At 33.2% G+C, this 16,339-nt stretch overlaps 3 protein-coding genes across 3 annotated transcripts; all 3 read right to left on the bottom strand.

The window, feature by feature from the left end:
• Nucleotides 1-1,068: 1,068 nt before the first annotated feature.
• On the bottom strand, nt 1,069-3,283 carry LOC136116475 (uncharacterized). Its single transcript, XM_070994876.1, has 20 exons — nt 3,245-3,283; nt 3,124-3,189; nt 3,033-3,059; nt 2,912-2,977; nt 2,819-2,845; nt 2,698-2,763; nt 2,607-2,633; nt 2,486-2,551; nt 2,397-2,423; nt 2,276-2,341; nt 2,185-2,211; nt 2,064-2,129; nt 1,975-2,001; nt 1,854-1,919; nt 1,763-1,789; nt 1,654-1,707; nt 1,568-1,594; nt 1,456-1,512; nt 1,369-1,395; nt 1,069-1,313 (listed from the first exon to the last, which is right to left on the bottom strand). Exons 1-20 carry the CDS (start codon nt 3,266-3,268, stop codon nt 1,194-1,196), a joined length of 960 nt encoding a protein of 319 aa, XP_070850977.1. The 5' UTR covers nt 3,269-3,283; the 3' UTR covers nt 1,069-1,193.
• A 2,614-nt stretch (nt 3,284-5,897) lies between these two features.
• On the bottom strand, nt 5,898-14,199 carry LOC108010320 (mucin-5AC). Its single transcript, XM_070994774.1, has 40 exons — nt 14,045-14,199; nt 13,894-13,962; nt 13,784-13,840; nt 13,670-13,735; nt 13,454-13,531; nt 13,367-13,393; nt 13,131-13,196; nt 12,913-12,990; nt 12,827-12,853; nt 12,591-12,656; nt 11,849-11,926; nt 11,762-11,788; nt 11,526-11,591; nt 11,359-11,436; nt 11,282-11,323; nt 10,373-10,438; nt 9,613-9,690; nt 9,526-9,552; nt 9,290-9,355; nt 9,073-9,150; nt 8,986-9,012; nt 8,750-8,815; nt 8,533-8,610; nt 8,446-8,472; nt 8,210-8,275; nt 7,993-8,070; nt 7,906-7,932; nt 7,670-7,735; nt 7,453-7,530; nt 7,367-7,393; nt 7,149-7,214; nt 6,932-7,009; nt 6,845-6,871; nt 6,721-6,789; nt 6,511-6,612; nt 6,425-6,451; nt 6,303-6,368; nt 6,212-6,238; nt 6,091-6,156; nt 5,898-6,026 (listed from the first exon to the last, which is right to left on the bottom strand). The coding sequence occupies exons 1-40, from the start codon at nt 14,186-14,188 to the stop codon at nt 5,913-5,915; spliced, it is 2,466 nt and encodes an 821-aa protein (XP_070850875.1). The 5' UTR covers nt 14,189-14,199; the 3' UTR covers nt 5,898-5,912.
• Nucleotides 14,200-15,606: 1,407 nt separating this feature from the next.
• Nucleotides 15,607-15,958, bottom strand: LOC108009025 (uncharacterized). Its single transcript, XM_017072996.3, is given in 3 exon segments — nt 15,607-15,739; nt 15,741-15,778; nt 15,780-15,958. Coding segments are annotated over 3 exon segments (255 nt in total). The 5' UTR covers nt 15,864-15,958.
• Between the last annotated feature and the right edge of the window lie 381 nt (nt 15,959-16,339).

Genomic DNA, 16,339 nt, shown 5'->3' with positions numbered 1-16,339 from the left:
GCATAAACATTCTCGCATCCGTTGCCGTTGATTTGGTCGCCTTTGCTTTGTCTTCCAGCTGTTGTACGTTAGATATTTAGACTATGCCGCTGCGAAATGCTGTGTGTACCATTCGATGTTGTTGTCTTCGCTTCCCGCATTGCATTTGTCGGATGTGGCAGGACCTGCTGCCGTATCCCTGTTGTTCCTGCCGCTGCTGCCACGTCCTGATAATGACGGCCGGGCATGGGCCTTAATTTAAGTTTCTATTAATAATGGAATTGCATTTCGGTCTCCATGGCGGTACCCCTCGCAGGGCCTTCCTTTCATGGTTTGCCTCTATTTAAATTGCAATCAATAATGAATTGGAATTATTATGCCTTTGGAGATAAATGCGTTGAATTGCTTTAATAAATAGTTCAATTATCATAAGTTGCCAAGTGTACTAACTAATTGGAATTCGAAGAAAACGTTTAGAGGCTTTTAATCACTCTTGGAGAATATTATACTTCGTACATACCTCATAATTGGCTTAAATATTCTATTTAATCTCCCCGTTATCAACCTCTATCTCCTTCTAATCCAGATAACCATTAATATAAATCGAAACTTTGGTAGCATTTACGCAAGCTGCCATTATTATCCCGCAAAGTCGACTGCCAAACACATTATAAACCAAAAGCAATCAATTCCATGGACTTGTGGCAAATGGGAAAACCAGGGGGCTTCGCATTCTGGTAGGAGGACATACCAATCACAATGGCAACTGTTTTGCAAACAACAAATGGTCAACATGCAATCGGGACAAACATTTGCATGCCAAAGGCAGGCGAACAACAATTACCATATAAAATTTGAAATGATTAAGCAACAACCGCAGCGACAACAACAAAGGCGGCCAGGAAAATGAAAATGAAAATGGAACGGAATGGGATTTTATTGGTCATGTCCATGTAGATACATAATAAAATGTGCGGAACCTCTAGTGATGCTGACAGCATAATCAGCGTATAATTTGCATAAAATTAAAATATGAATTTGCATGACCCAACCACATCAGAGAAAAGCACGCGATGATTATCACCGAGGGATGTGGTAAATGTTCAAGTAAAACAGTTGAGCAATATTTATTTATTCTCCTCCTCAATGTCAACTGACAGAGTTTTTGGTTGTACACTATTAACTAAGTACCCGTTATCCTTACGAATAAGGGTTTAGTTAAATAGGTCTTTGGGAATAATATTATCCAAATTTATGTCATTAGGATAATTTACCAATTTGGGCAACACCGGAAGCTTGGGAACTATGATCCTGGGATCCATTACTCGTGGAATCTGAAATGCATCAGATTACTATGGAGGATACAAAAATGTTGAAATCAATACGTACCGCTGGCGCTTTTGGTGGGCTAAACACCTAGGTAATTTAAAAACCAATGAAAATATATATATTCTTGAAAAATCATGAATTTCTTACTCCTAGAGGGGGAATCCGTGGTCTCCCTGGATTTGCAAAATTAGGAATTCCAGGTATCTGGAATGCATAGTTTTACTATGAGTGTCCGATTAATTTTAAGTACAATGCATACCGAAGGAATTTTTGGTGGAGACAGACCCTTATCAAATTAAATACAACATTATTTATATATTTTTCAGTAAATTTAGCAATTCTTACACCGGAAGAGTCAATTTTTGGTATATTGATCTGCGGATTTTTCCTACTAGGTATCTGAAATGCATAATATTTTTATGAAAGGCTGATTAACTTTACGTGCAAAACTTACCGAAGGGATTTTTAGTGGAGACAAACCCTAATAAAATGTAAAAAAAAATTGAAAGTATATACCTATTTTTGGAAAAGCATGTATTTCTTACACCGAGAGGAGGAATCCGTGGTATCTGTAGGTTTTCAATACTAGGAATTCCAGGAATGCTAGGTATCTAAAAAGCATAATTTTACTATAAAAGTACGATTAATTTTAAGTGCACTACTTGCCCAAGGAAGTTTTGGTGAAGACAGACCCTAATTAAATAATAGCAAATTTAAAAGTATATACATATTTTCCGAAAGCATGTAATTCTTACACCGAGAGGGGAAATCCGTGGTATCTTTGCATTTTCAACACTAGGAATTCCAAAAATGCCAGGTATCTAAAAAGCATAATTTTACTATGAAAGTCCGAATTATTTTAAGTGCAGTACTTACCGAAGGAATTTTTGGTAGAAACAGACCCTTATTAAATTAAAAACAAATTTAAAAGTGTATACATATTTGTGGAAAAGCATGTAATTCTTACACCGAGACGAGAAATCCGTGGTATCTGTAGGTTTTCAATACTAGGAATTCCAGGAATGCTAGGTATCTAAAAATCATTATTTTACTCTGAAAGTTCGGTTAATTTTAAGTGCAGTACTAACCGAAGGAAGTTTTGGTGGAGACAGACCCTAATTAAATAAAAACAAATTTAAAAGTATATACATATTTTTGGAAAGTATGTAAATCTTACACCCAGAGGGGTAATCCGTGGTTTCTTCGGATTTTTAATACTAGGAATTCCGAAAATGCCAGGTATCTAAAAAGCATAATTTTACTGTGAAAGTCCGATTCATTTTAAGTGCAGTACTTACGGAAGGAATTTTTGGTAGAAACAGACCCTTATTAAAATAAAGACAAATTTAAAAGCATAAATATATTTTTAGAAAAGCATGTAGTTCTTACACCGACAGGGGGAATCCGTGGTATCTTTAGATCTTCAATACTAGGAATTCCACGAATGCTGGGTATCTGAATTGCATAATTTTACCTTAAAATTCCGATTCATTTTTAATGCAATACATACCGAAGAAAGTTTTGGTGGAGACAGACCCTAATTTAAAAAAAAAAACAAATATAAAAGTATTTACACAGTTTTGGAAAAGCACGTAATTCTTACACCGAGAGGGGAAATCCGTGGTATCTTTAATGTATCAATACTAGGAATTCCAGGAATGCTGGGTATCTAAAAAGAATTATTTTACTATGCAAGTACGATTATTTTTAAGTGCAATACTAACCGAAGGAAATTTCGGTGGAGACATACCCTAATTAAATAAAAAACAAGTATAAAAGTATATACATATTTTTGGAAAACCATGTAATTCTTACACCGAAAGAGGGAATCCCTGGTATCTTTATATTATCAATATGAGGAGTTCCAGGAATGTTGGGTAGCTGAATTGCATAATTTTACTATAAAATTCAGATACATTTTAAACTCAATACATACCGGAGGAATTTTTGGTGGAGACATACCCTAATTAAATAAAAAACAAGTATAAAAGTATATACATATTTTTGGAAAACCATGTAATTCTTACACCGAAAGAGGGAATCCCTGGTATCTTTATTTTATCAATATAAGGAGTTCCAGGAATGTTGGGTAGCTGAATTGCATAATTTTACTATAAAATTCAGATACATTTTAAATTCAATACATACCGCTGGAATTTTTGGTGGAGACATACCCTAATTAAATAAAAAACAAGTATAAAAGTATATACATATTTTTGGAAAACCATGTAATTCTTACACCGAAAGAGGGAATCCCTGGTATCTCTATATTATCAATATGAGGAGGTCCAGGAATGTTGGGTAGCTGAATTGCATAATTTTACTATAAAATTCAGATACATTTTAAATTCAATACATACCGGAGGAATTTTTGGTGGAGACATACCCTAATTAAATAAAAAACAAGTATAAAAGTATATACATATTTTTGGAAAACCATGTAATTCTTACACCGAAAGAGGGAATCCCTGGTATCTTTATTTTATCAATATAAGGAGTTCCAGGAATGTTGGGTAGCTGAATTGCATAATTTTACTATAAAATTCAGATACATTTTAAATTCAATACATACCGGAGGAATTTTTAGTGAAGGGAGACGCTAATTAAATAAAAAACAAGCATAAAAGTATATACATATTTTTGGAAAACCATGTAATTCTTACACCGAAAGAGGGAATCCCTGGTATCTTTATATTATCAATATGAGGAGTTCCAGGAATGTTGGGTAGCTGAATTGCATAATTTTACTATAAAATTCAGATACATTTTAAATTCAATACATACCGGAGGAATTTTTGGTGGATACATACCCTAATTAAATAAAAAACAAGTATAAAAGTATATACATATTTTTGGAAAACCATGTAATTCTTACACCGAAAGAGGAAATCCCTGGTATCTTTATATTATCAATATGAGGAAGTCCAGGAATGTTGGGTAGCTGAATTGCATAATTTTACTATAAAATTCAGATACATTTTAAATTCAATACATACCGGAGGAATTTTTGGTGGAGACATACCCTAATTAAATAAAAAACAAGTATAAAAGTATATACATATTTTTGGAAAACCATGTAATTCTTACACCGAAAGAGGGAATCCCTGGTATCTCTATATTATCAATATGAGGAGGTCCAGGAATGTTGGGTAGCTGAATTGCATAATTTTACTATAAAATTCAGATACATTTTAAATTCAATACATACCGGAGGAATTTTTGGTGGAGACATACCCTAATTAAATAAAAAACAAGTATAAAAGTATATACATATTTTTGGAAAACCATGTAATTCTTACACCGAAAGAGGGAATCCCTGGTATCTTTATTTTATCAATATAAGGAGTTCCAGGAATGTTGGGTAGCTGAATTGCATAATTTTACTATAAAATTCAGATACATTTTAATTTCAATACATACCGGAGGAATTTTTAGTGAAGGGAGACGCTAATTAAATAAAAAACAAGTATAAAAGTATATACATATTTTTGGAAAACCATGTAATTCTTACACCGAAAGAGGGAATCCCTGGTATCTCTATATTATCAATATGAGGAGGTCCAGGAATGTTGGGTAGCTGAATTGCATAATTTTACTATAAAATTCAGATACATTTTAAATTCAATACATACCGGAGGAATTTTTGGTGGAGACATACCCTAATTAAATAAAAAACAAGTATAAAAGTATATACATATTTTTGGAAAACCATGTAATTCTTACACCGAAAGAGGGAATCCCTGGTATCTTTATATTATCAATATGAGGAGGTCCAGGAATGTTGGGTAGCTGAATTGCATAATTTTACTATAAAATTCAGATACATTTTAATTTCAATACATACCGGAGGAATTTTTGGTGGAGACATACCCTAATTAAATAAAAAACAAGTATAAAAGTATATACATATTTTTGGAAAGCCATGTAATTCTTACACCGAAAGAGGGAATCCCTGGTATCTTTATTTTATCAATATAAGGAGTTCCAGGAATGTTGGGTAGCTGAATTGCATAATTTTACTATAAAATTCAGATACATTTTAAATTCAATACATACCGGAGGAATTTTTAGTGAAGGGAGACGCTAATTAAATAAAAAACAAGTATAAAAGTATATACATATTTTTGGAAAACCATGTAATTCTTACACCGAAAGAGGGAATCCCTGGTATCTCTATATTATCAATATGAGGAGGTCCAGGAATGTTGGGTAGCTGAATTGCATAATTTTACTATAAAATCAGATACATTTTAAATTCAATACATACCGGAGGAATTTTTGGTGGAGACATACCCTAATTAAATAAAAAACAAGTATAAAAGTATATACATATTTTTGGAAAACCATGTAATTCTTACACCGAAAGAGGGAATCCCTGGTATCTTTATATTATCAATATGAGGAGGTCCAGGAATGTTGGGTAGCTGAATTGCATAATTTTACTATAAAATTCAGATACATTTTAATTTCAATACATACCGGAGGAATTTTTGGTGGAGACATACCCTAATTAAATAAAAAACAAGTATAAAAGTATATACATATTTTTGGAAAGCCATGTAATTCTTACACCGAAAGAGGGAATCCCTGGTATCTTTATTTTATCAATATAAGGAGTTCCAGGAATGTTGGGTAGCTGAATTGCATAATTTTACTATAAAATTCAGATACATTTTAAATTCAATACATACCGGAGGAATTTTTAGTGAAGGGAGACGCTAATTAAATAAAAAACAAGTATAAAAGTATATACATATTTTTGGAAAACCATGTAATTCTTACACCGAAAGAGGGAATCCCTGGTATCTCTATATTATCAATATGAGGAGGTCCAGGAATGTTGGGTAGCTGAATTACATAATTTTACTATAAAATTCAGATACATTTTAAATTCAATACATACCGGAGGAATTTTTGGTGGAGACATACCCTAATTAAATAAAAAACAAGTATAAAAGTATATACATATTTTTGGAAAACCATGTAATTCTTACACCGAAAGAGGGAATCCCTGGTATCTTTATTTTATCAATATAAGGAGTTCCAGGAATGTTGGGTAGCTGAATTGCATAATTTTACTATAAAATTCAGATACATTTTAATACATAATACATACCGGAGGAATTTTTAGTGACGGCAGACCCTAATCAAGTGAAATACAACATTAATTGTATATTTTTCAGGAAATGAGCCAGTTCTTACCCCGGGAATCGGAATTATCGGTAGTTTTACACCATTTAAAATACTGTCAATCAATTGAGATGTGTCAGGGACTGTAAGATTTATCGGCAATATTTCAGGAATCTGAAAAAAGTGTACGTCACTTTACTTACGTTGTACTTTTAAATAAAATGTTTTAATTTATGTGCAAATTTATTAATATACCCTATCGGCAAATCATGGAACTCTTACACTGGGTGAAGGTATTTTTGGTTTTTCAATGCTAGGAGCAGTGACCTGCGAATTTGTTATAACAGGAATCTGAAATTCATAATTTTAGCATGGAAGTCCGATTACTTTTATATATAATACGTACCGATGAAATAGTTGTTGGACGTAAATTCTTATTAAATTTAAGAAATTGTAGCACATTATGTTTATTAATAAATTATGTTATATTTACCACGGGGGTGGATGTTTGCGAGGTTTCTTGAGGGCTAATTGAATTTCCAGGACTTATCGATGCTGTTACCACAGGTCTCTGAAAAAATGTAAAGTAGGAACTAGCGTTGTAATTTCAAATACAATATGTACCGACGAAACATTGGGTGGAACCAAATTGTAATTAATGAAGAGGACAACTATAATATTATATTATCAACAGATTAAGCAATTTTTACCTCGGTGGTGGAAATTGGCGGGATTGTCGAAGTTCCAGGATTTATCGTCGATGTTTTATCAGGTATCTAAAAAAGAGTATGGTACAACATTAATTAATACATTAATTAATACATTAAATCATAATTATAGTAAAGCAAGTACAATTTTGTTTATTAATAAGTTCAGTAATTTTTAACAGCATAATAAAAGTCCGATTACTTTAAATCGTAATACCTACAGAAGAAACGGTTGTTGATTGTACACCCTATAAAAATAATGAAAAGCTTTACCATTTTGTTTATCAATTAAAGAAGTAATAATTACCACGGGGGAGGATGTCTGCGGTGGCTCTTGTGGGCTAATCGAAATTCCTGGACTTATCGATACCAATACTTCAGGTCTCTGAATAAATGTATTGTAGTAATTAGCGTTGTAATTTCAAATACAATATGTATTGACGAAACATTGAGTGGAACCAAATTGTAATTAATGAAGAGGACAACTACAATATAATATTATCAACAGATTAAGCAATTTTTACCTTGGTGGTGGAATTTGGCGGGCCTGCCGAAGTTCCAGGACTTGTCGTCGATGTTTTATCAGGTATCTAAAAAAAGAGTATGGTACTACATTAATTTCTTATTATACTAAAACAAGTGAAATTTTACTACATTAAATTATAATTATATTAAAACAAGTACAATGTTGTTCATTAACAAGTTCAGTAAGTTTTAAGAGCATAATAAAAGTCCGATTACTTTAAATCATAATACATACCGAAGAAATGGTTGTTGATTGTACACCCTATAAAAAATAATAAAAAGTTATCCTATTTTGTTTATCAATAAAAGAAGTTATATTTACCAAGGGGGAGGATGTTTGCGGTGGCTCTTGTGGGCTAATCGAAGTTCCTGGACCTTCCGATACTATTACCCCAGGTCTCTGAAAAATTGTATATTAGTAACTAGTGTTGTAATTTCAAATACAATATGCACCGACGAAACATTGGGTGAAACCAAATTGTAATTAATGGAGAGGACAACTATAATATTATAATATCAACAGATTAAGCAATTTTTACCTTTGTGGTGGAATTTGGAGGGCCTGCCGAAGATCCAGGACTTGTCGTCGATGTTTTATCAGGTATCTAAAAAAAGAGTATGGCACTACATTAATTTCTAAATATACTAAAACAAGTGCAATTTTACTACATTAAATTATAATTATAGTAAAACAAGTACAATGTTGTTTACTAACAAGTTCAGTAAGTTTTCACAGCATAATAAAAGTCCGATTTCTTTAAATTATAATACATACCGAAGAAATGGTTGTTGATTGTACACCCTATAAAAAATAATAAAAAGTTATCCTATTTTGTTTATCAATAAAAGAAGTTATATTTACCAAGGGGGAGGATGTTTGCGGTGGCTCTTGTGGGCTAATCGAAGTTCCTGGACCTTCCGATACTATTACCCCAGGTCTCTGAAAAATTGTATATTAGTAACTAGTGTTGTAATTTCAAATACAATATGCACCGACGAAACATTGGGTGAAACCAAATTGTAATTAATGGAGAGGACAACTATAATATTATAATATCAAAAGATTAAGCAATTTTTACCTTTGTGTTGGAATTTGGAGGGCCTGCCGAAGATCCAGGACTTGTCGTCGATGTTTTATCAGGTATCTAAAAAAAGAGTATGGTACTACATTAATTTCTTATTATACTAAAACAAGTGAAATTTTACTACATTAAAATATAATTATAGTAAAACAAGTACAGTGTTGTTCATTAATAAGTTCAGTAAGTTTTAAGAGCATAATAAAAGTCCGATTACTTTAAATCATAATACATACCGAAGAAATGGTTGTTGATTGTACACCCTATAAAAAATAATAAAAAGTTATCCTATTTTGTTTATCAATAAAAGAAGTTATATTTACCAAGGGGGAGGATGTTTGCGGTGGCTCTTGTGGGCTAATCGAAGTTCCTGGACCTTCCGATACTATTACCCCAGGTCTCTGAAAAATTGTATATTAGTAACTAGTGTTGTAATTTCAAATACAATATGCACCGACGAAACATTGGGTGAAACCAAATTGTAATGAATGGAGAGGACAACTATAATATTATAATATCAAAAGATTAAGCAATTTTTACCTTTGCGGTGGAATTTGGAGGGCCTGCCGAAGATCCAGGACTTGTCGTCGATGTTTTATCAGGTATCTAAAAAAAGAGTATGGTACTACATTAATTTCTAATTATACTAAAACAAGTGAAATTTTACTACATTAAAATATAATTATAGTAAAACAAGTACAGTGTTGTTCATGAATAAGTTCAGTAAGTTTTAAGAGCATAATAAAAGTCCGATTACTTTAAATCATAATACATACCGAAGAATTGGTTGTTGATTGTACACCCTATAAAAAATAATAAAAAGTTATCCTATTTTGTTTATCAATAAAAGAAGTTATATTTACCAAGGGGGAGGATGTTTGCGGTGGCTCTTGTGGGCTAATCGAAGTTCCTGGACCTTCCGATACTATTACCCCAGGTCTCTGAAAAATTGTATGCCAGTAATTAAGCGTTGTTATATCAAATACCATATGTACCGATGAAAGATTTGGTGAAACCAAATTCAAATTAAGGTTGAGAACAACTATAATATTATAATATCAACAGATTAAGCAATTTTTACCTTTGTGTTGGAATTTGGAGGGCCTGTCGAAGTTCCAGGACTTGTCGTCGATGTTTTATCAGGTATCTAAAAAAAGAGTATGGTACTACATTAATTTCTAATTATACTAAAACAAGTGCAATTTTACTGCATTAAATTATAATTATAGTAAAACATGTTCAATGTTGTTTCTTAATAAGTTCAGTAATTTTTAACAGCATATTAAAAGTCCGATTACTTTAAATCATAATACATACCGAAGAAATGGTTGTTGACTGTAAACCCTGTAAAAAATAATCAAAAGGATTACTATATTGTTTGTCAATAAAAATAAGTTATAATTACAACGAGGGAGGATGTTTGCGGTGGCTCTTGAGGGCTAATCGAAGTTCCTGGACCTTCCGATACTATTACCCCAGGTCTCTGAAAAAGTGTATGTCAGTAATTAAGCGTTGTAACATCAAATACAATATGTACCAATGAAAAATTTGGTGAAACCAAATTCTAATTAATGTTGAGAACAACTATAATATTATACTATCAATAGACCAAGCTATTTTTACCTCTGTGAGGAGAATTGGCAGGCTTGTCGAATTTCCTGGATTTATCGTCGATATTTTACCAGGTATCTAAAAATAATGGATATGTCACTTCATTGATTTCTAATTATACTTAAACCAGTACAATTTTACTTCATTAAACTATAATTATTGTAAAACAAGGACCAAGTATATATATTTTTATACCCGTTACTCGTAGAGTAAAAGGGTATACTAAATTCGTCGGAAAGTATGTAACAGGCAGAAGGAAGCGTTTCCGACCCCATAAAGTATATATGTTCTTGAACAGGATCACTAGCCGAGTCGATCTAGCCATGTCCGTCTGTCCGTCTGTCCGGATGAACGATTAGATCTCGGAAACTATAAGAGATAGGCTATTGAGATTCGGCGTGCAGATTCCAGAGCTTCTTACGCAGCGCAAGTTTGTTTCAGCAGAGTGCCACGCCCACTCTAAAGCCCACATGCCGCCCAAAACTGTGGCTCTTAATTTTAATTCTAGAATAAAAATGTTAACTGAAATGAATTGTTCTCATCAATACCTATCGATTGCCCAAAAAAAAATTTGCCACGCCCACTTTAACGCCCACATGCAGCCCACAAACTTCAAAAAATCGTAAATATGAACGTGGATATCTCGGAAACTATCAAAGATAGAGAAACGGGATCTCAGATTTAGGTTGATCAAAAAAAACTCTAACGCCCATAACACTTAAATCTGGTTACCGCCGGTAGGTGGCGCTTTTTAATCTCGCTTTGCTGCTTGCGTATCTCCATTTGCCTTTGGTCCCTGACTTAGCTGAGTAACGGGTATCTGATAGTCGAGGTACTCGACTATAGCGTTCTTCCTTGTTAAAGTTCACTAATTTGTTTTAACATAATTAATGCCCGTTTAGTTTTAAATACAATACATACCGTAGGAATGGTTGTGGATTGCACAAGTAAATAAAAGTTATACTGTTTTGTTTATCGATAAAAGTAGTTATAATTACCACGGGGGAGGATGTTGGCAGTGGCTCTTGTGGGCTAATCGAAATTCCTGGACTTATCGATACAATTACCCCAGGTCTCTGAAAAAATGAAATGGTTGGAACCAAATTGTAATTCATGGAGAGGACAACTATAATATTATATTATCAACAGATTAAGCAATTTTTACCTCGGTGGTGGAAATTGGTGGGCTTGTCGAAGTTCCAGGACTTATCGTCGATATTTTACCAGGTATCTAAAATAAGGATATGGTTCTACATTAATTTCTAATTATACTAAAACAAGTGCAATTTTACTACATTAAATTATAATTATAGTAAAACAAGTACAATATTGTTCATTAATAAGTTCAGTAAGTTTTAACACCATCATAAAAGTCCGATTACTTAAAATCATAATACATACCGATGAAACGATTGTTGATTGTACACCCTATAAAAAATAATAAAAAGTTATACTATTTTGTTTATCAATAAAATAAGTTATATTTACCAAGGGGGAGGATGTTTGCGGTGGCTCTTGTGGGCTAATCGAAATTCCTGGACCTTCCGATACTATTACCCCAGGTCTCTGAAAAATTGTATGTCAGTAATTAAGCGTTGTTATATCAAATACAATATGTACCGACGAAACATTGGGTGGAAGCAAATTGTAATTAATGAAGAGGACAACTATAATATTATATTATCAACAGATTAAGCAATTTTTACCTCGGTGGTGGAAATTGGCGGGATTGTCGAAGTTCCAGGACTTGTCGTCGATGTTTTATCAGGTATCTAAAAAAAAGAGTATGGTACAACATTAATTAATACATTAATTAATACATTAAATCATAATTATAGTAAAGCAAGTACAATATTGTTTATTAATAAGTTCAGTAATTTTTAACAGCATAATAAAAGTCCGATTACTTTAAATCATAATACATACCGAAGAAATGGTTGTTGATTGTACACCCTATAAAAAATAATGCAAGTTATACGGTTTTGTTTATCAATAAAATAAGTTATAGTTACCACGGGGGAGAATGTTTGCGGTGGTTCTTGTGGGCTAATCGGAATTCCCGGACCTTCCGATACTATTACCCCAGGTCTCTGAAAAATTGTATGTCAGTAATTAAGCGTTGTTATATCAAATACAATATGTACCGATTAAAGATTTGCTAAAACCAAATTCTAATTAAGGTTGAGAACAACTATAATATTATAATATCAACAGATTAAGCAATTTTTACCTTGGTGGTGAAATTTGGCGGGCCTGTCGAAGTTCCAGGACTTTTCGTCGATGTTTTATCAGGTATCTTAAAAAAGAGTATGGTACTACATTAATTTCTAATTATACTAAAACAAGTGCAATTTTACTACATTAAATTATAATTATAGTAAAACAAGTACAGTGTTGTTCATTAATAAGTTCAGTAAGTTTTAAGAGCATAATAAAAGTCCGATTACTTTAAATCATAATACATACCGAAGAAATGGTTGTTGATTGTACACCCTATAAAAAATAATGCAAGTTATACGGTTTTGTTTATCAATAAAATAAGTTATAGTTACCACGGGGGAGAATGTTTGCGGTGGCTCTTGTGGGCTAATCGGAATTCCCGGACCTTCCGATACTATTACCCCAGGTCTCTGAAAAATTGTATGTCAGTAATTAAGCGTTGTTATATCAAATACAATATGTACCGATTAAAGATTTGCTAAAACCAAATTCTAATTAAGGTTGAGAACAACTATAATATTATAACATCAACAGATTAAGCAATTTTTACCTTGGTGGTGAAATTTGGCGGGCCTGTCGAAGTTCCAGGACTTGTCGTCGATGTTTTATCAGGTATCTTAAAAAAGAGTATGGTAATACATTAATTTCTAATTATACTAAAACAAGTGCAATTTTTCTACATTAAATTATAATTATAGTACAACAAGTACAATGTTGTTTCTTAATAAGTTCAGTAATTTTCAACAGCATATTAAAAGTCCGATTACTTTAAATCATAATACATACCGAAGAAATGGTTGTTGATTGTACACCCTATAAAAAATAATAAAAAGTTATACTATTTTATTTATCAATAAAAGAAGTTATATTTACCAAGGGGGAGGATGTTTGCGGTGGCTCTTGTGGGCTAATCGAAATTCCTGGACTTATGGATACAATTACCCCAGGTCTCTGAAAAAATGTATTTTAGTAACTAGCGTTGTAATTTTAAATACAATATGTACCGAGAAACATTTGTTGGGTCAAAATTGTAATTAATGAAGAGGACATCTATAATATTATAATATCAAAAGATTAAGAAATATTTACCTCGGTGGTGGAAATTGGCGGACTTGTCGAATTTTCAGGACTTATCGACGGTATTTTGCCAGGTATCTATAAAATGGTTTTATTACTACTTTAAGTTCTAATTATAACTTTTACCTCGGTTGATGGAGCTTCCGTTTTTCTAGGTGGGCCAATTGAGTTCCAAGGCGTTACCTGTAACACAAAATTTTCCAATCCTCTGCATCAGTTCTAAAAGCTATACATACCTCAGTGCTTATTTCAGTTGTATCTTTTTCCGAAACCGATGATTTATTGGAACTGTTTCCTGAGCAAGGCTATTGAGTTAATTAAAAAATACATATTGGCAAATGGTGTAAGCCCACGTATACTGGGCGTAATATGGAATCAAAGCCTTACCAAAATCCGGGGCTTACTGGTGGTAGTAATGATGCAACTACCATCAAAGGCCACATATGGAGGGACGCATAGAAATTTCGGCATATAAAGAGCATCTGAAAGTTCCCCCAGGAGAGATAAAGTTACGATCCAGACAATCCCCATCTCGTTAGACAAACAGCTGGACAGGAACTGATTTAATAAAGTGTGGTTTGCATTTAATATTAATATCAAATTGATTAGCGCTGGTTTTACATTTACCAAAGTTCAAAGAAGTAAGTGTGCGAGAAAATTCAATTGGATTTGCAAAGTCCTTTCCTTTAATTAAATAAATACAGTTTTAAAAGAACTGAAAATATGAATCATTTAAAAAATTATTGTTTAAAAATTATAGTTGCTTAAGTGAAGAAGTCCAGGATTGTCAAATCCATAAAAATTGCCTGACAATTTTATTATTGCAACGGTTGAAAAAATTGCTTTTCTACCTTTTTAATTCACTCAATTTCATCTCAATTGAAATCTAAACATTATTTAATAACTGTGTACTTGGTTGCTATGCAACCATATTTTTCACTTTAATTTAATTATCATTATAAGTGTAACAAAATCGGAAAATACTTATAAGGAGATCGCGTCAAGGCTGAAATCGGAAACTAAAAACACTATTAAGTAACTCACTTGGAATCAGAAAGATAGACATTTCCAATGAATAAATACTCGGAAATAGGCGAATAAATTCAAAGTGATAAAAGAGGGAAATTGGCACGCATCAGACGTGTCAAAGTGACAATTCTTTATTTACATTTCACCCCTCTCCGTGATGAATGACAAAAACAACAATGACAGCTCTCATGACTCTGGTCACATTTGCGTGCGAGAGCGACGTGAGGTGCATGTAAAAACTCGCAGGGGTGCGGAAAAGTGTGGCCATGGCACAGGTAAAAATGCTTTGACATTTGTCAACGACAGCTGCTTTACACGGTAAAAAATGTTTTTTTGTATGTTTCTGTTAATGATTAATTTTTGAATTAATAAAAACAAAAAATAAGGTAGAAAGAGCATAAGTCTGATGTACTAAATAAACAAAGAAAAGGTAGAAAGAGTAGTGTGACGTCTTGTATTACTCAAGTCTATTTCACGCTTTTGAAATACAGAAAATATTAAATTTTGTGACGCCTTGGATTACCTCATTTTTCTTCACGCTTTTGAAATTATAAAATTACTCCAGTCGCAAACGCTCGCAGAACAGCTGTACTAACTTCTTATTAGTTATTAGTTAAATAAATATATAATCAGGGGTCTAATCATATACATATGCTTATATTCCAGCAATACGATGCTGTTTGTATAATTGGTTTCAGTGTACTTCTTTGATATGAAGCCATCAAGTTGTGCACTCTGTTTATTTATCAACAGATTAGCAGGCAGTTTCGGTGACTGTCGCCGTCTCTTTTCTCCAGCCAGTTCTGTCTCTTTCGCTCTGCTGGGTGTAATGGCACATGAAATCGCAATAAACATGACACAGAGCGTAGCAACTTTGCGGCATGTAGTTAAGTATAACTTACGCCCAGAGCGCTCATAATTCAAAAATTCTTCCCCGAATGGAAGGGGTGATTTCGGGCAGGGGTGGGGATATAGGGGGCCTTATGGGGGGCATTGGGTGCTCTGGGATTCTGCAAGTAACAGTCACGCTTTTGAGTGTGGGCGTGTGACGATGGCGACAGTGGCGCTTTCCCTGGGGTCTGTTTTGTCCTTTTTCCATTGCCATCTGCCTCGAACTGTGAAATATGTTGCATACTTTTGCGGACACTCTATCTCTCTCCATCTTTATAACCCCCATTTCCGGTCGCCCCCTTTTGACTTTTGCGGTTTATTGTAGGCGTGGCGCGTGCCAAACTTAACATACACAATCATTTTTGTGCCACACCATTTTTGCTTTCCACTCACGTCCTATGAAATGGTGTGGGGTTTTTTTTGGGTTGGAGTGGGTGGTAGTGGTAGTTGGCAAGGTCCTTCGGGTCTGGCGCGTATAAGTTCATAATTCATTCCTTCATTATTATTTTCATTTTCACATTTTCGGCTTCCTCTCTCGCTTTCCTTTGTGGATTTCCCAGCCCAGTTATTTTCTTCGGTTTTCCAGTGTCGTTGACAAATTGTTTTAAATTGCTTTTTCAGAACAGTTTTTCCATTCTTAAACGCAAGTAGTTAAAGTTGGACTTATTTAAAGGGAACTAAATGAATCTACATAATATTAGGAGCGCAACTTTATGTATTTGCAATCACCTGTTTGTTTTGTTGTAAGAAATTTTATTTTTA

Source organism: Drosophila suzukii, chromosome 2R (assembly GCF_043229965.1).
Source record: "Drosophila suzukii chromosome 2R, CBGP_Dsuzu_IsoJpt1.0, whole genome shotgun sequence".
NCBI classification, from domain to species: domain Eukaryota; kingdom Metazoa; phylum Arthropoda; class Insecta; order Diptera; family Drosophilidae; genus Drosophila; species Drosophila suzukii.
Note: the sequence above shows the minus strand (reverse complement) of the source record. Positions and strands in the feature narration are given on the sequence as shown.